The sequence below is a fragment of the Monodelphis domestica genome, chromosome 4 (genome assembly GCF_027887165.1).
Source record: "Monodelphis domestica isolate mMonDom1 chromosome 4, mMonDom1.pri, whole genome shotgun sequence".
Taxonomy (NCBI): Eukaryota; Metazoa; Chordata; class Mammalia; order Didelphimorphia; family Didelphidae; genus Monodelphis; species Monodelphis domestica.
The window spans coordinates 207,229,268-207,248,367 of record NC_077230.1 but is presented as its reverse complement, the minus strand read 5'-3'; the positions used below and the strand labels follow the sequence as shown (position 1 = coordinate 207,248,367).

General features: G+C 35.9%; 2 protein-coding genes across 6 annotated transcripts in view; one reads left to right on the top strand and one right to left on the bottom strand.

Annotated features, from left to right (window-relative positions):
* The window catches only part of PMS1 (PMS1 homolog 1, mismatch repair system component), a 119,282-nt gene extending 113,020 nt beyond the window's left edge, over positions 1 to 6,262 (bottom strand). For 2 of the 5 annotated variants that reach the window (XM_007494502.2, XM_007494505.3), the window contains exon 1: positions 6,054 to 6,262. The gene's annotated coding sequence lies outside the window, so the exon portion shown is untranslated. Of the gene's footprint in view, positions 1 to 6,049 lie in introns of all 5 variants that reach the window. The other 3 variants (XM_001378605.3, XM_007494504.2, XM_007494503.2) reach the window with 3 other exon arrangements.
* ORMDL1 (ORMDL sphingolipid biosynthesis regulator 1) lies at positions 6,263 to 18,227 on the top strand. The gene is made up of 4 exons (XM_007494506.3): positions 6,263 to 6,551; positions 8,000 to 8,180; positions 10,908 to 11,059; positions 16,580 to 18,227. Exons 2-4 carry the CDS (start codon positions 8,007 to 8,009, stop codon positions 16,713 to 16,715), a joined length of 462 nt encoding a protein of 153 aa, XP_007494568.1. The 5' UTR covers positions 6,263 to 6,551; positions 8,000 to 8,006; the 3' UTR covers positions 16,716 to 18,227.
* The last annotated feature ends 873 nt before the right edge of the window (positions 18,228 to 19,100 follow it).

Sequence of the window (19,100 nt, the reverse complement as noted above, 5' to 3'; positions counted from 1 at the left end):
TGACCATATCAATGAGCAAACCAACAAAAATCACATGATTCTCTCAATAAATGCAAAAAAAGGTCTTTGACAAAATACAACATTCATTCCTATTGAAAACACTAGAAAGCATAGGAATAGAAGGGCCTTTCCTAAAAATAATAAATAGTATATATCCAAAACCATCAGCAAACATCATCTGCAATGGGGATAAACTAGATGCATTCCCAATAAGATCAGGAATGAAACAAGGATGGCCATTATCACCTCTATTATTTAACATTCTACTAGAAACACTAGCAGTAGCATTTAGAGAAGAGAAAGAAATTGAAGGTTTTAAAATAGGCAATGAGGAGACCAAGCTATCACTCTTTGCGGATGATATGATAGTCTACTTAAAGAATCCTAGAGAATCAACTAAAAAGCTAGTGTAAATAATCAATAACTTTAGCAAAGTTCCAGGATACAAAATAAACCCACATAAGTCATCAGCATTTCTATATATCTCCAACACTTCTCAGCAGCAAGAATTAGAAAGTGAAATTCCATTTAAAATCACCTTAGACAATATAAAATACTTAGGAATCTATCTGCTGAGACAAACACAGGAACTATATGAACACAACTATAAAATACTCTCCATACAATTAAAACTAGATCAAAACAATTGGAAAAACATTCATTGCTCATGGGTAAGATGAGCTAACATAATAAAAATGACCATCCTATCCAAATTAATTTACTTATTTAGTGCCATACCCATCGAACTACCAAAAAACTTTTTTACTGAATTAAAAAAAAAGCGTAACAAAGTTCATTTGGAAGAACAAAAAGATCAAGAATATCCAGGGAAATCATGAAAAAAAAAAATGAGAATGAAGGTGGCCTTGCAGTACCAGATCTCAAACTATACTATAAAGCAGTGGACATCAAAACAATAGGTATTGGCTAAGAGACAGAAAGGAGGATCAGTGGAATAGACTTGGGGTAAGGGACCTTAGCAGAACAGTCTATGATAAGCCCAAAGATCCCAGCTTTTGGGACCAAAATACATTATTTAATAAAACCTGCTGGGAAAATTGGAAGACAGTATGGGAGAGATTTGGTTTGGATCAACATCTCATACCCTACACCAAGATAAACTCAGAATGGGTGAATGACTTGAATATAAAGAAAGAAACTATAAATAAATTAGGTGAACACAGAATAGTATATATGTCGAACATCTGGGAAAGGAAAGCTTTTAAAACCAAGGAAGACTTAGGAAAAAAAAATCACAAAATGTAAAAAATAATTTTGATTATATAAAATTAAAAAGTTTCTATACAAACAAAAACAATGTAACCAAAATTAGAAGGGAAGTAAACTGGGAAACAATCTTCATAACAGAAACCTCTGACAAAGGTCTAATTACTCAAATTTACAAAGAGCTAAATCAATTGTACAAAAAGATCATGGGATATGAATAGGCGATTTTCAATCAAAGAAATCAAAACTATTAATAAGCACATGAAAAAGTCTTCTATATCTCTTATAATCAGAGAGATGCAAATCAAAAGATCTCTGAGGTATCACCTCACACTTAGCAGATCGGTTAACATGACAGCAAAGGAAAATAATGAATGCTGGAGGGGATGTGGCAAAGTTGGGACATTAATGCATTGCTGGTAGAATTGTGAATTGATCCAGCCATTCTGGAGGGCAATTTGGAACTATGCCCAAAGGGTGCTAAAAGACTGTCTGCCCTTTGCACTGCTGAGTTTGTACCCCAAAGAAATAATAAGGAAAAAATACATGTACAAGAACATTAATAGCTGCGCTCTTTGTGGTGGCAAAAAAATTGGAAAATGAGGGGATGCCCTTTATTTGGGGAATGGCTGAACAAATTGTAGTATATGTTGGTCATGGAACACTATTGGGCTCAAAGGAATAATAAAGTGGAGGAATTCCATGTGAAGTGGAATGAACTTCAGGAAGTGATGCAGAGTGTGAGGAGCAGAACCAGGAGAACATTGTACACAGAGACTGATACACTGTGGTACAATCGAATATAATGGACTTCTCCATTAGTGGCAATGCAATGATCCTGGATAACCAAGAGGGAACTATGAGAAAGAACACTATCCACATTCAGAGGGAGTAGAAACACCGAAGATAAACAACTTCTCGATTACATAGGTCAAGGAGGATATGATTGGGGATATAGACCCTAAATGAACATCCTAGTGCAAGCATCAACAACATGGAAATAGGTTCTGATCAAGGTCACATGTAGTATCCAGTGGAATTGCGTGTCGCCTATGGGAAGAGTGGGGGCAGGGGGAGGAATAGAATGATTTTTGTAAGCAAGGAATAATGTTTGAAATTGACCAAATTAAAAAAAAAAAGAATATTCATAGCTGCACTCTTTGAGGTGGCAAAAAATTGGAAAATGAGGGGATGCCCTTCAATTGGGGAATGACTGAAAAAATTATGGTATATATTGGTCATGGAATACTATTGGGCTCAAAGGAATAATAAAGTGGAGGAATTCCATGTGAAGTGGAATGAACTTCAGGAATTGATGCAGAGTGTAAGGAGCAGAACCAGGAGAACATTGTACACAGAGACTGATACACTGTGGTACAATCGAATGTAATGGACTTCTCCATTAGTGGCAATGCAGTGATCCTGAACAACTTGGAGGGATCTATGAGAAAGAACACTATCCACATCCAGAGGAAAAACTGTGGAAGCAGAAACCAAAGAAAAACAACTGCCTGATTACATGAATCGAGGGGATATGATTGGGAATGTAGACTCTAAATGATCATCCTACTGCAAACATCAACAACATAGAAATAGGTTCTGATCAAGGACACAAGTAATACCCAGTGGAATTGTGTCGGCTATGGGAAGAGGTGGGGGCAGGGGAGGGAAGGAAAGAATATGATTCTTGTAACCAAGGAATAATGTTCTAAATTGACTAAATAAAATTTTCAAAAAAATACAACTAAATAAAATTATCAGTCTTTTAATTGTTTCCCCAAAACACTCCTGATAGAAATGATCTCTTCCTTTCTCTGCAGTCTTAAATCATTCCTTTTCCTTATTTCATACTTCTTCCTAGATTATAAACCTATTCTACACAACTAGGTGGTGCAACAGATAGAGCACTAGGTCTAGAGACAGGAAGATGTGAGTACAAATCCAGTCTTAAACACTTAGTAGTTTCGTGCCTGGGAAAGTTACTGAACATGTTTGCCTTAGTTCCTCCATCTATAAAATGAAAACACCATTTACTTTACAGGATGTGGTGAAGATCAAATGATTTATTTGTAAAGTGCTTAGCACAGGGCTTGACACAAAGCAGACCCCATATAAATGCTTGTTGCCCCACCCTGCACTTGTTTTCTCTATAGGTTCTTTGACTCCAAATCCAGAATTCTCTTTCTTTCAACTTCATCACATTCTAGTTATCATCATTTCACAGAAACTAAGAGGGGTTGACAAAGGGAACATCAATCAGAAAAAAAAATACTGAAATTGAAATGTCTATAAAAAGAACCATGGCTAAAAAAAAAGTTCCCTGTAAATCCTGATATTTTAAAAACAAGAGATTGTTTAGATTCCTGTAATACACTCTAGATCAGTGATGGCAAACCTTTTAGGTACTATGCCATGCCCTGTCCCCTCTTACTCCAAAGAGGGGAGGGAGAAAGTGCTCCCATTGGGAAGGGGGGCAAGTGAAGTGAGGAATGTCCTCAGCCAGTATAGAGAGGGGGAATGGCCCAAGCGCTCCCTCCTCTCCAGCTTTGCTGCTTGTGAGTTGCCAACCTTACCCCTAGGTGCTCCCATTGGGCTGCTGGACTGAGGAGTGAGTGATGTGAAAAAAACACCCTTAGGTACAGTGAAGAATAGCTCTGCTTGAGTCCCTCTGCCTTGAACTCTTTTGGGTGACAGAACTCTGTCCCATTGCTGTGTGCCCTCTTTGGCACCCATGCCCTAGTTTTGCCATCTCAGCTCCACAGCAATCAAAGTAGTCACTCTCTTCAAGTAGTACCTTTTCACTATGTAATATACTACTGTTAGATTAACTTTCTTTTCTTAGTTCTAATCATATTGTCCTATTTTTCAAAAACTTACAATAGGTCTCTACTACCTTACAGAATAAAATCTAAATTTCTTAATCTGGTTCTTTATCATATGTAGACAACTTATCTTTCAATCAGTTAACCAATGAACACTTTGTAGATGGTTGTTATGTGCCAGGCATTATGAGCGCTGCAGTACAGAGAAGTGAACCATTCTCTGCTGTATAGGAGTTTAAATTACATTTTGAAATCCACTTTGACCTTATCAGTAAATAATGCTCTAAAAAAATTATTTCCAGTTCCTTAGATATTGCCTATCCTTCTGCCTCCATGTCATTTTGCTTATGCTGATCTTTTCACCTGGAAAAGTCTTCTGACCAACACATTTTGAATTATTGGCCTATCTCTGTCTGCACCTTCTTCAACTTCGATATCATTTATACTAGCCACATGAACCCAAACAAGTCACTTAAATTCTATTTGGTCCCTAATCTGTAAAACAAGGATAATAATAGAACCTCCCTCCCAAGGTTGTTATGAAGAATAATTAAGATAACTATAAAGTACTTAGCCCAGTCTGGCCTATAGTAAGTAGTATGCAAATGTTAGCTATTATTTTTATTAATCATTCTATTTTATCTCTAAAGAGTAGCTAGGTGAGGCAGTGTACAGAGCAGGGTGTCAGGGTTTAAATATGACTGCAGACACTTGCAAGTCACTTCACTTGCCTGCTCAGTTTCCTCATCTATACAACAAAGCAAATAATTGCACCTATCTCATAGAATTGTTGGAAGGGCAATTGAGATAACAGTAAAGTGTCTGACATAATACTATTGTTAAAATCCCTTTATTAGATTAGGTCTCAATCTCTCTCTCTTCTAAACTACAAATATATTTCCTTTTAAGGCACAACCTTCTTTGTAGTATGTATACATTGGGAGATGAAATTTCTCAAATAGTACATATACTCTTTTTTGGGCTAAGACTTTTTTTCTCATCTTCATCTTCTCCAGAATGCCAACCAGTGCCTCACTTATAAGTAGGCCCTTAAAATATTATTTGTTAAAATGAAATTAATTGTTCTCTCTTCCTTAATGTTTTCTACCTTTAAATAATATAAAGAGGTTGGGGGAGGAGGGAGGATGGAATTAAACTTCAGCAAGACAAATGTTAGGTCTCTTTATGTACTTCTAGGTTTGTTTCCTTAAGCCAAAATAGTGAAACAATCAGGGGACAGCTAGGTGGCTCAGTGGATTCAGAGCCAGGGCTAAAACCAAGACCTGGTCCTAGGTTCAAATCTAGTTTCAAACACTTCCTGGCTGTGTCCTTGGGCAACTCACTTAACCCCCATTGCCTAGTTCTTACCAGTCTTCTGCCTTGGAACCAATATAGATTCCAAGAAAGTAGATGATAAGAGTTTAAAAAAAATCTCTCCCAGTGTATCAATCAATCTGTATCACTGATAACACAAAATCATTGCTTTAGGTATGGGAAGGATCCTTGGAAATGATTTAGTCCAAATCCCTAAGGACATGAGATAACTAAGGGCAAAAATTATTGGTGTGTACTTGAATACACAAAAAATCCATAAAGACATCTTTGGCACTTATGTCAAAATACACACACCCAAGGTACAAGGTGAGCTATAGTTGTGGGCTAGGTTTCAGGATGGATTGGGACACCCATTAGCTTCTGAAGGCAACAGAATTCACCAGGTCAAGAAGAGAAGAATGAAAAGAATTATAATGCAAAACTGCTTCCAGAAAATAGAAAAAAAGCCCCCACCCTTCTTAAAAAAGCTGAATCTCTGAGGTCACACTACATAAGGCTCAATATCCCTCCATCTTGCAAACCGGTGGCTCGCGCGCGCGCGCGCACACACACACACACACACACACACACACACACACACACACGCTCAGATGGGGGGGGGGGGAAGGGCTTTGGGTCTGCATCAAGGCCTCACTCTAACTACAAACCACCACATGAGCACTTACTCACTGGAGATTAAAGGGAAGAGGAGTCCAGCACAGACAGTAAAATAATATTGCCACTTGTCACATGATACCTTCTTCTCTGGGAACAGGATACTAAGGAGTGGCGGGAAACCTCTACTTCCTCCTTTCCTTCAGATCTTAGCCTCCGCCTTCCCTCGGACCTCCTCTAACTCGATACTATGCTGCCGGGCTCCGCCTTCAACTCCGAGGGGCGGGGCGAACCTCCAGGAAACTTCGGAGCCCTGAGGCGGATGTGAAGTGGAGGGAGGCTAGCCCCGCCTCTCGTGCTCCCAGGCAGCATCTGATAGGCACTCCTGCCCGACAGTCGCACTACCGCGGTGTTCCTCTCCTAAAGCTTCCGTAGACGACGTTCTTGCCGGAGGGAAGAGCTGCGCGCTGGCTCCTTGGAGCCAGCCGGCATCTGGCCGGAGCCGGGGTGCTTAGCCGACACACGGCCACTGCCGCGTACTGCCTGCTTCCCTTTCTCTGTACCCGTTTTGAGGTACGTTCCCACGGGCGGGGACGGGGGAGAGCAGGCCGGGAGAACCCCAAGCCTGGGGCTTGGGAGTTTGAGACGGGCCGGGAGCCCCGCCGACGCCCATACCTGTCTCAAACCCCATCCATGCGCTAGCCCCCGGATACCAGGCTGTAGCAGGCCGAGAGAAGAAAATATCTTTCCTGAGTAGGGCTGCTGTTTCCATCGCCTTCATTCCCCCGCACTCCAGCTCCCACTTCCCGCTGGAATCCATCCTTCTGGGTTCCTACAGGCTGCCTTTAGGGGGTTTGAGGCTAGCTGGCTACAGCGGCCGTGGTGGGAGTGGGGGTCGGCTCGACCTTTAATCCTTTCCCTTGCCGAGCATAACTAATGCAGGAAATGCCCTTTCTGGCTGTCTTGGGAAGATTTTCTCATCCCGATAGGAGTGAAAAGTCTGGCCAAAGTGTCATTAGTTTTTTTTCTTCCTGTAGAAATTTTAGGATAGGATTTAGAGAGGGAAAAGTTTAAATGACCGAGTTACAATTTCCTTTAGTACCGCGGTAACTGCCTTTTAGCTTCAACTACTGGATGATGCATGTTGTTTACACCCTTCGCTTCGGGAGATATCTCTTTGCTGGTTTTTTGTTTTTTCAGGGAAAGACTGGACGACCTTTTGAATATGTACTATAAATGCCCCGATCAGATAGATACAAACACATTGAACTGTTTGCTCTCTGAGGTCCCTTTCTCACTCTTGAGTTTAAGTTGACCCTACTCTGCCCCCCCCCCGCCCCCACCATTCTTGAACTACTAAAAGAATATTCAGATCATACGAGTTATTTCTATTACAGTACCACGGTACCATTCCGGGGATTGTGTGTATGCATTCTGAGAAAGGTGATCATTTATACCTTCATGTGAGAACAAAAGAGGAACGGGCATGTTTTTTTTAGAGGTGGTAAATATTTATCCGTTGTCAGAACTTTGTTTTTCAAATAAATTGGACATTACCACAAAATTAAGAAACAAAAAACTTTTCCTCTCTTTTGAATTTTAAAAACTTCTAAATAGCTCTTGTGTTTCAAGATTTCAACACTTGGAAAATTATTTGCCCACTGTTAATTATGCCCAGCAACACTTTGAGGTAATTAAAAAAAAATCTCCATTTGATATATATAAGGAAAATTAATCCACATTTTCCATTTTATTTGTCATGTAAGAAGGGTTTTGAGGGGAGCGGTCTTGTTAGAAGGATATGAGTTTGGGGACTTAATCTGACAAAGGTTCTTTACAGAAATTATCAGTGCCTGCATATGCAAGACGCTGCAATATGTCTGCTATTTCCTCTCCACTTTGAACAGCAGAGAGATTAATGACAGTGATCATTCCTTTCTTGGTATTTGAATTAGTGTTATTTTGAAGAATCTATTAATCTTTTTAATGATATATTGTTTCATTTCATTGCTTTCCTGCAGAGCAAAAATGAATGTTGGTGTTGCTCATAGTGAGGTAAATCCAAATACTCGGGTAATGAACAGTCGTGGTATGTGGCTGACATATGCTTTGGGAGTTGGTTTGCTTCATATCGTTTTGCTCAGCATTCCCTTCTTCAGTGTTTCTGTTGCTTGGACATTAACAAATATAATACATAATCTGGTAAGAATTTTCCCTCATTATAAAGTATTTTGTAAAATTAAGAACTTATTTATACAATTAGGTAAAAACAAAGTCAAAATTTAAGGTAATTAGGAAATTTGAAAAGATTTTTATTCTATACTTTGTAAGCTACTTACACAATTTGAAATAGCAAAATTTAAGAATAAGCTCAAAAATATGTTTTGTAAATTATAGAGATGAAATTTAAGAAATAGAGATTTGTTGTATAATCTTTCTTAAAGAAAAGCCCATTAGCAGGTATTATTTTTACAGAACTAGTAATGGTTTTCTTCTGATCCCTTTATAACTCAATCCCTCTTACAACTGGTAGCCCTCATTTTGTAATGTGCTTATCAGGATTAGGACAGTTTGGCAACACAATAAGATAGAATTAATTGGATTTGCATGGAGATCTAACCTATTATATAGGCCTCATTAACCAGACACTTTTAACATGTCTCTGACATAGTAATCCATTACAAGGCCAACAAATTTATAGATTAAAGTTTACTTTTAAAGATTATTAAATCAATTACACAGTTTTAAGCAGTTAAAGGATTTTAAAATGTTTTAGCATCCTAATCTAAGCCAGACTGACTGAATTATTTAAACATAGGGGAACTAGCACTGTTTTTCCCTTTTTTTTTTTTAGTTCAGTTTGAATTTCTATGATATACTGCAGATTTCCAGTAATTGTTTTCTTTAAAAGCTTACCATTAGAATTCAGCACAACTGGAAAGATTAAGTTTAATATGCATTTGTTGAACCTCAATTCATTGCACCTCATATTCTGCCTTTTGTTCTTCAGTATTGAAGGTCTCTTACTAGAGCTGGAGATTGTAAATAACATAGTTAATACTCTTTAAAATTTTTATATTAATGAAACACTGTTGTAGTTGTCTATATAATGTAATCCTTTTGGTGTATTGTATATGTTTATGTTAAGATTGCAATGTAAAGGTGTTTTGAAAAATTAATTGCAACAATTAGAGGGCTTCTTACAGAAAAAAAATAAATGTCATTCTCATATTCTAGGACAGCACCTGTCTTCTTGCCAATTTCCAGACCACACCTACTTAAAGTTATTTAAAATGAGTCACAAAGTTGTTCATGTAATCTCAGTTGAACAGCAAATCCTTTCAAGCTGCTTAATCAGCATAAGCAAAGATTAGAATATGCTTTTTGAGGGTGAAGACTGTATTTAGGTTAAATTCTTTAGCATGTGTGCTGAAACATGTTTTTTTAAAAAGAAAAGGTAGTTTCTCTGTTGTTTAAAAGTTCTTTTTCCAATGAATTTGTACATATTTGGAAGAATACTGTGTTAGACTTTTAGTTAGGAAACTTTTATTCAGTGCTAGCTACTCTAGTCATTACTTTTCTAAACTAGGAATGGGCTTGTGTTGGTGAAGCTATGGCACATGTGCCAGAGGGAGCTGCTCCCTTCCCCCTCTCCATGAATGCCAGAGGACATTTCTCACATGACCCACTCCTCTGCCCAGCAGCATAATGGGAGCACTTCCTCCCTCCCCTATCTGGGATAAGGCAGGGGCTCACATGCAACGTGAGGATTGCAGTTTGGGCACTTGGTCTCTAATATCTGCCATCACTAGAATAGGCCAAAAGATTACATCTTTGGGTTAGGGGTCAAAGATCAAATGAAATATGTAAAACGCTTCTCAGCTATATAGTTCAGTAAGACATATATGAAGAATAAGATCCAGATACTGTTTTAAACATAGTAAATCAACACTTTGCAAAAACTAATTTATAATGATCCCCCCACCCAAACCATCTTGATTGCTGAAGTTTTTGTTAGAGAAAACATGTTAAAGTTTAACATTGTAAAAAGAAAAAACTGATATTTACCGTAGGCTATTTATTTTTTATTTAGGGGAAAGCATTCTAACTTAGTCTAAAAGAAGTCTCTGTTAGAAGTATTTGAGTTTTTTTGTTTTGTTTTGTTTTTGCAATGAATATTTGTACTTGCAACCTTTTCCCCCCAAGAATAAATGTGGCTTAGCATAAAATTACCATTAGTTCTTCTAACCTGATACTTTGGTGGAAAGCCAGTGGCTAAAAATGTGTCCTTACATTTCTAACTTCTTGCATGCCAAATATAGAAAGAGGTTAGAAATTCTATGTATTCCACTATAAATTTATTAAAATTCCACTTTACTATTTTAGTTGTAGAGCAGTGGTTCTCAACTTTTCTAATGCCATGACCCCGCAATACAGTTCCTCATGTTGCAGTGACCCCAAACCAAAAAAATTATTTTGGTGGCTACTTCAAAACTGTAATTTTGCTACAGTTATGATTCAGAATGTAAATACCTGATATGCATTATGTATTCTCATTGCTACAAATTGAGAGGTTGAGAACTGCTGTTGTAGAGTGTATGTTCCAAGGAGCAACAGTGTATTTTACTTTTTGTCTTATATCTTCAGCCTGGCATGTAGAGGGCACATAACAAATTTTTGTTTATTGATAATGATTCAACAACAGATGAGGGAAAAGGTAGGTTTTTTTCCCCCCTTGGTACTATTTTGCAACACTGATGTTTTATCACCAGACTGACCTTGATATTCCAAAATAATAATGAAATTTTAAAATTCACGTTGTTAATACTGATTCTTTACATTTTTTCATGCTAATAAATTCAAATATTTAAGGGTGTTTTTTGTTGTTGTTTTTTGTTTTTTTGGTGATATACCTCCTTTATTTTCTAGGGAATGTATGTATTTTTACATGCAGTAAAAGGAACACCCTTTGAAACCCCTGACCAGGGTAAAGCCAGGCTGCTAACTCACTGGGAACAGCTGGATTATGGAGTACAGTTTACGTCTTCACGGAAGTTCTTCACAATTTCTCCAATAATTCTGTGAGTAGAAATTACTCAGGATTTAGGAAAACTTGAAGGGTTTCATTGTTTTTGAACTACTATAGGCATGGGAATATTATGAGAACCTTTATTTGAGCAGGTGAGTAATTGATACTGTTTTATAGCAACAAGCAAAGTGCATGACATTCTCTTCCATTACGGGAGAGGAATCAAAATGAATATACATGAAATAGACAAAGACTATGGGAATATCTCACAGCCTGCCTCCTATTAATCTTCCTAAAACGCTTTTTTGCTTATATCAATGCCTATTAGGAGCTGGTAATTGCTTATGGCACAAATTCATTATTTATGTGATAGAATCTAAGCTCTTTAGTTTGGCATTAAAGGTCCTCCACAATTGACTCTTCTTTTACCTTATGCTACTGTTCCTCTCTACACACTCTGCGCCAGCCAAACTGTTCTACTTAGCATTCTTTGACCATATTTTCTGTATTTTTTTTTATGCCATTCATCTTGTGTGAAATAAAACTAGCATCTATTTTGAGCACAGTGCAAACCTCTTTGGGATAAGACATAGTGCTTGCCCTCAGGGAGCCCCCCAATGGGAATAGTGGAGGTGATATATAATTATAATTACTCCAGTTTTTTCATGTTTACAGATCACTCTCCATTAGAACTCTTTCATGTATACTGTATATTAATATCCATCTTATAGATGAGGAACCAGCTCAGAGGTGAAATTCCTTGCCCAGTAAAGGTTAGAGGGGAATTTCCAATTGAGACCTACTTCCAAATCTAATGTTCTTTCTACTGGAATTTACTTTTGCATTCCTTCATGTAATTAAAAAAGGTGTACAGGTATACCTTGTTTTATTATGCTTCATTCCCTTTATTGCACTTTGTAGATATTGTGAATTTTTTACAAATTGAAGGTTTGTGGCAACTCAACCTTGAGCAAGTCTGTGGACACCATTTTTGTAATGGCATGTTTCATACCATGTCTGTGTCACATTTTATTTAAGCTGTTTTTTCTTTATTATTATATTTGTTATGATAATCTGTGATCAGTGATCTTTGATGTTAGTATTATAATTGTTTTGGGGACCATGAACCAGCCGAGTCTATGATGGCAAACATTGATAAATGCTGTGTGTTCTTATTGCTCCACCGACAGGCTATTTCTCATCTCTCCCTCTCCTTGGGCCTCCTTATTCCCTGAGACACGAAAATATTGGAATTAGGCCAATTAATTACCCTGTAGTGGCCCCTAGGTATTCAAGTGAAAGAGTCAATGGATAAAAGCAAACTTCAATGCTGTCTTATTTTAAGAAATTGCCATAGCCACCCCAACCTTCAACAATCTCATTCTAATCAGTCAGCATCTGTCAACATTGAGGCAGACTTCTACCAGTGAAATGATTATGACTTGCTGAAGGCTCAGATGATAGTTAGCAATTTTTAGCTATTATTAAGATTGTTTATATGATACTGTTGCACCCTTAATAGAGAGTAATATAGTGTAAACAACTTTTGTATGCAATGGAAAACAAAAATTACTGACTTTATTGTGTGGTCTGGAATAAAACCTGAAGTATATCTGTACAAATGTAAGAGTGGTACAAAGAGAACTTTCGGGGAGATTAAAGGAAGAAGGGAATGAATTCTTTCTACATATGTAAAACCTATGCTTCCTTCAAGGCCTTGCCTTTGCGAACCACCTAGGTGGTGTAGTAGTTTGAACTCTGGCTTCCTGTGCGTGACCCTGGGCAAGTTGCTTACCTTTTCTGTACCTCAGTTTCTTCATCTGTAAAATGAAAGGGTTGGATTCAGTGAGACTTCTAAGGTCCCTTTCAGTGTTAAAGCTATAATCGTTTGGGCTCAGTATTCAGTGATTTCACTTCTATCTGAACTATCATTACACCTGTCTATACCATTAATCAATGAATACTGGCTTCTTCAGTACTTTAGATTTTTTATCTCATCAATATGGATTTTCTTCTTGAGCCTTTGCTATATTGTGGGTTTTGTATCCTCCCCTCCCCCCGCTTGATTTTGCACCCCAAGGCTATGTCTTATATTTCTCTATCGTAGCATATGTACAGAGGGCCTAATAGGCTCTCAATAAATGTAATGAAAATATAACGAAGTGGACCTCCTTAAAGTGTGAAATTAGAAGAAGAAAGATAATTATGAGCTACATTAGTTGAGAGCAGTGCTTCATTTAGGGGATCATTGCCTGAATTTGGAACTGAAAAAACTAGGATTTGTGGAGAAGATAGAAAAGCATCATGGTTTGTGGAAACATGTTCATATTATGTAGCCCCTTTTCTCCCTAATATATTTCATAGTGCTTTTGTACAAAAAAGAAAATTAACACTTTTTTTCTCTGATACTTTTCCTCAAGGAGATAATGACCTTAATGTTGAATGAATACACACAACTATATGGCAACTAATATGTACTTGTTTTCTAATAATATACAAAACCTCCACAGTTAAATTTAATTTGTGCTACAAGTATTAAGATCTGTTGTGAATCCATCTTGCAAATATTATAATGCCTTCTGTTCTTCAGAGTGTTTCCTCCACATTTTCTATTTGAAGAAACTAGAATGCCAGGGAGATTGAGACTTGCCCAGATATTACAACTAATTATTGGCAGAACCTAAGGTTTTTGATTCCCATACTGCTTTTCCATGTGAAGCAATAGGATGTGTCACTTTTTTTTTAATATTGCATGAAATTTTAAACTATAACAATTTTAATTTTTTAAAGTTTTAAACCTAAGCTAAAACCTTTCAAAGGTATGACATGAAATAACACAATAATATGATGTTAAAGCTCTAAAAAGATTATAACTACTGATGTATAAGATTACTGTATACACAGGACAAATATAGATAGTATCCTGTTTTGTATAGTATGAAATAAGAGCAAGAGGAGGAAACAAAAATAATGGTGTTCAGATGGAGAAAAATATTAAGCAAGAAGAATGGGTTTAAATTGCACAAAGAACAACAGTGTAACAGTAAAAGTTTAACAATGAGCTCTCTAGAAAAGTAATTGTAAATTCCATTTGGCCAGTTGATTCTTGAATGCTTTTATTGATTCTTGCCAAACTCTTCCATCCATGATCCAATCTAAGGTTGCAGTTCAACCATAATTTGAAAGACAGATTTTGCACACCTATACATTCATTTCCCAATAAATTTATTGTAATTTAATCTGATATGTGGTCTACTATTAAATTATTTCTCACTCTTACATAAATTAATCTGAAACTTCTTATAGCTTTAGCATTCCTGATTGTAATAGTGCTATGGCCATCTTTTTAGCTTTTTGTAGTTACAGGAATTAGAACATTATTTGATTTGACATTATTATTTACGAAATCCCTAAAATTGTTTAAATCAATTTCATGTTATATATTTTCACCTAAGTAGTAGTTTATTACCAATATCCATGGTAAAGCTAGTTCTTCAGAATGCCAAGTAGTTGGCTCTAATAAATCAAAATAATTTAAAATGCCTTCATTGTTCCTTTCTGATAAAATGTGTAAGGTCATATGTTGAATTATATTTTCTAGTAAGTATTCTGAGGAGGAGCATTAAATTTATTCCTATTAAATGGAATGTCTTTAAACTTACCTGACTTGATCATATATTTAACTTGAGATTTCTAATGCTAATCTTTAAATTTTCCAACCCTCTTATGGTGTTTAATTTTTGTGCTTTCTGATTGTTAATTGATCTTGACTGCAATGCATTTGAAAATAATGAAAATTCCTTAAAGAATTTTAACCATTAAAGCAAGGTCTTACAACAAGTTTATATTAGGGACAGATGGGTGGCTCAGTGGATTGAGATCCAGGCCTAGAAATGAGAGATTCTAGGTTTTAATTTGGCCTCAAACACTTCCTAGCCCTGTGATCCTGGGCAAGTCACTTAACTCCCCCTCTCCCCCCCATTGCCTAGCCCTTACCACTCTTTTGCCTTGTAATCAATGCACAGTATTGATTCTAAGATGGAAGGTAAGAGTTTAAAAAAAAGAGATAGAAATTTGTTGGTCTCTTTGCCAAATCAGAATAAAAAGGATGAGAAATAGGCAAATGTAACCTTCAAAGAATAGGCACATTCATTATCTAGCAATAGCAAATTGTAAACTATACGCTGTTCATTTCCAGTCCCAGTAGTCAACCAATTTTAATAATTTTATTTCAAGTTCTTTGCCTACAGCTTCTAGTTTGGTCTGATTTTTATTAAATTTATGATGAGTAGAATATACTTTATCCAGAAATATTCTTAAGTGATTTGTTTTATTTCAGATATTATATCATCAAATGATAAGTATAGTTGATGATTTAAACAGTGCCAAATGATAAATTTTAGGAAAATTTTTTAACAACTTTGTAGCTACTTTTAGATTTTATTCCTTATATTATCTTAATACCAGAACAAGATGCAAGTTTGTTTGCTTTTAAATACACCTTTCCAGGAGCCAATTAAACTGTGCTTTAGAGATAAATCACCATGGTGCTTTTCTTAGAAATTATAGATGCTTCATCAGTCATAATATAGATTTTTGGCATTCTCTTTATAATCTTAAATATCTTCACCTCAGTTTCTTTTGTGAGGTTATAAAATTCTTGTTGCATTGTATTATGTATGTATATAATTGTCTATATCTATTACTGTCTACTTTCTTTTATCTCGATATTTCTAAAGATATTATGGATAGCACTCCAAGTGATTACTTAGATATCATTGTGCACTTGGAAATTGGGAGGACAAGTTACTCTTAAATTTAATATCTAAGATATTTATTTACTCTAATGACTAGCACATAAAGTGAAGTTTTATGTGAGGGCAATGGATTAGAGAAAAGTGTGTTGGTGTTAACAATACTTTTTTGTGTTTACTCCCTGAATAGATTAGAAATTATCGGTCCTCACCAGAAACTTCTTCTTCAGTTATAATCACACTGGGACTGGACACTTTATTCTCTGCCTTTTATTTGTGTCAGAACATTGTTTTTATAGTCAGTCTTCATTTTAACACTTATCTAGTAGTATGTGGGGTTAGAAGAAATTTTTGTTTCACAAAAACCAAGGTTTGTCGTTATAATCTAAATATGTTTAAATTTAAACAAAACAGTTGAGTTTCATCAGTGTCTTCCACTTTTCCTGTATAACTGGTTATGAGCCTCTTTGACTACAATAGCCTTCAGGTTAGAACATCCAGAGGGCAATTTTTTTTTTTTGTTTGAAGACACTGTAGGCATTCATTAACATAACTTAGTTAAAGATAGAATCTTTTTGCCATTGTAGCCACTGAATGTATTAAATCCCAAAGCTAAATCTTTCATCTAACTTCAAATCATCAAAACTATTAGCTGAAGTGTTTTTTCTTAGTTTTTTCTCCTTTTGTTCCAGGAAAGTAACTGTACTTTGTTTTATAAAACATTATTTCATTGAACTTTTCTTCTATTTTGCATATTTAAACAACAAAATTGTAAATGGCTATTTTATTTTAACCCTTACCTGTTTTTGTTTTCACAGATATTTTCTGGCAAGTTTCTACACCAAGTATGATCCCACCCACTTCATCTTAAACACAGCTTCTCTCCTAAGTGTGCTAATTCCCAAAATGCCGCAACTGCACGGTGTTCGGATCTTTGGTATTAATAAGTACTAAAATGAAAATGTGAAACAACTATTCAGACCAAAATGCTGTGGCTACTGCTTTTTCTATAAGGAAGGAATAGATAGCATGCTATGCCGTTTACATTGTAATGTGCAATGGGAAGTTTTTACATTCAAGGCCTAATACTTATTTGTATGCTATTTAGAAAAGCAGATTTTTATGAGAAGATGTCTCTAAGTATTTAACAAGTCTGCTTAATTTCTGCAGAAGTTTTCCAGGAGAGCCAGGCAGGCCTGGTTTACAAAATGATTGACAGTACGGTGAGAGCAGAATAGCTCTGCACAATGACATAGGAGTCTTGAGGTTAAGAGTAGCTTTAGTTTATAATGAAAGAGCACTTTGTAGAAAGAATTATCCAATCAGTAATAGTCAAGTTGAAGTACATTTACATATGGACCAGAATCATCCTTTTAAAAGGTCAAATGTCCTATTCCTAAGACGGCCGGCTCTTTTTTGTTTTACAAACGTATTCTTTGTTTTCGCTGGCTAACTGTTTTATATCTAGACCTGGTTAATTCTGGAGGTATCAGAGGACTGGTGTGTTCTGTTGATGTACTTCCACCTCATTAATAGATGGCTTCCTACAGCTTTCTAGTGAGTCTTCAACCATTAATTTTGGACAAAGCAAAGTTCTTCTGGTGGGTTGCTTTTTAAAAATTTTTGGTTTTTTAAAGGGCTGCTAATTGAAAAAAACTAATTTGAATCCAGGCAGTCTGAAGTATAATGTGTAATTCTCTGATTTTCTAGTTGAACCATTTAATGGTTGAAATCTCTTATCTGGGGAAAGATAGTTAAATTCTAGATAGACAGTTATATAGGAAATTAGTTGTCTAGTAAAAAAATAACTTTCTCCAGCCATGGTACAAAGTAAGCTACTAAACACTGGATCCTTTTTTTTTTTTTTGGAGTTTTGCATTAAAGGATACATTCTCTCTTTATCTATAATTTACCTATTAACTGTTCTTTCAAGATAGGTATCAATTTAAGTGATCAGAGGAAGTGAACTTAAAGTTGTCATTTTAAGTCAGTTCCTCCCAGTCCTAATTGATACACATAATTTCGTATTGAGATTTCCTCAAAATTATTTGTTGATGATAATTAGCTATTACAAACACCAGAAAATAAATTATTAAAAAATAAAACATTCCAAAATTCAGTAATTTTTGGAAAATAAACCAAAATTAAGTAGTTTCAAAGACTACTTAAAAATCACTTCATCCTAATAAAACTGTACTGTCTTCAAACTTTTGGGGAGATCATTGTTTGCATTGATAGTCTTAAGTATGAAAATCAGTTGTATAATTGACTTTGTATGTTTTTATCTTTTTCCCACATTTTGAAACACTAATATGAATGGATGTTATTTTAATAAATAGATTTTTTAAATGGATGTAGATTATTTCAACAGATGTAAAAATTGTCAACTTTTCCTAAAATTGCCCCCTATACTGGTCTTTCCTAGTTCATTTTATGACAATTAAAATTAGATTCTGTTTGGCCTTCCTTATGGAATTTCTTGATTTTAAAACCTTAGTTCAAAGGTGTGTCTAGCGTAGAATATTTCCTTATCCAACTTCATAACCTTTGTGTACCATAGGGCCAAGATGGCACTAAAGAAAGAAAAAAGGCTTTCTTGACTTCCTTTCATGTCATAGTTTAAAATTTTTTAATGTTACCTTTGTTAGGAGCTTCTACAATTTATATACAGATTTTAGTGTATAATCTATTTTGAACATGATTTAGAACAGCTGAAATTTTTGTTTATAGCCTTTTTTTTTAAACCCTTACCTTCCGTTGGCTCCAAGGCAGAAGAGTGGTAAGGGCTGGGCAATGGAGGTCAAGTGACTTGCCCAGGGTCACACAGCTGGGAAGTGTCTGAGGCCAGATTTGAACCTAGGACCTCCCATCTCTAGGCCTGACTCTCAATCCACTGAGCCACCCAGCTGCCCCCTGTTTATAACATTTTTAATACTGTAGCTGCTACCAAATTAAAGCTAGGATAGGAGCTCTGAGGAGCTGGCTGTGGCTTTTACAGAGGACATAGGATAAAATTCCTACCTTTTATCCCTCTACTATTATCTGTTCAATCAACTTTATCCCACATCTATATTACTTTTCTCTGCTTATCCCTGTGGTTACTTAATCATTATTGTTTCTGTGTATACTGAACTATATACATTATCCATTCCAGGGTCTAGTCTCAGGAAAATAAATCAGTAGTTGGTATACATGTTCACAATAGTCCTTCAAGATTTGTCTTTTGTTGTAACTTTCTTCCACACTTACTTACTAGACCATTTATCTTTTAAACTTTTGTCCTTGCCTAACCATCCTAAGGTAATCAAAAATACCAATCATCTCTAAGTGGCCAGGCTA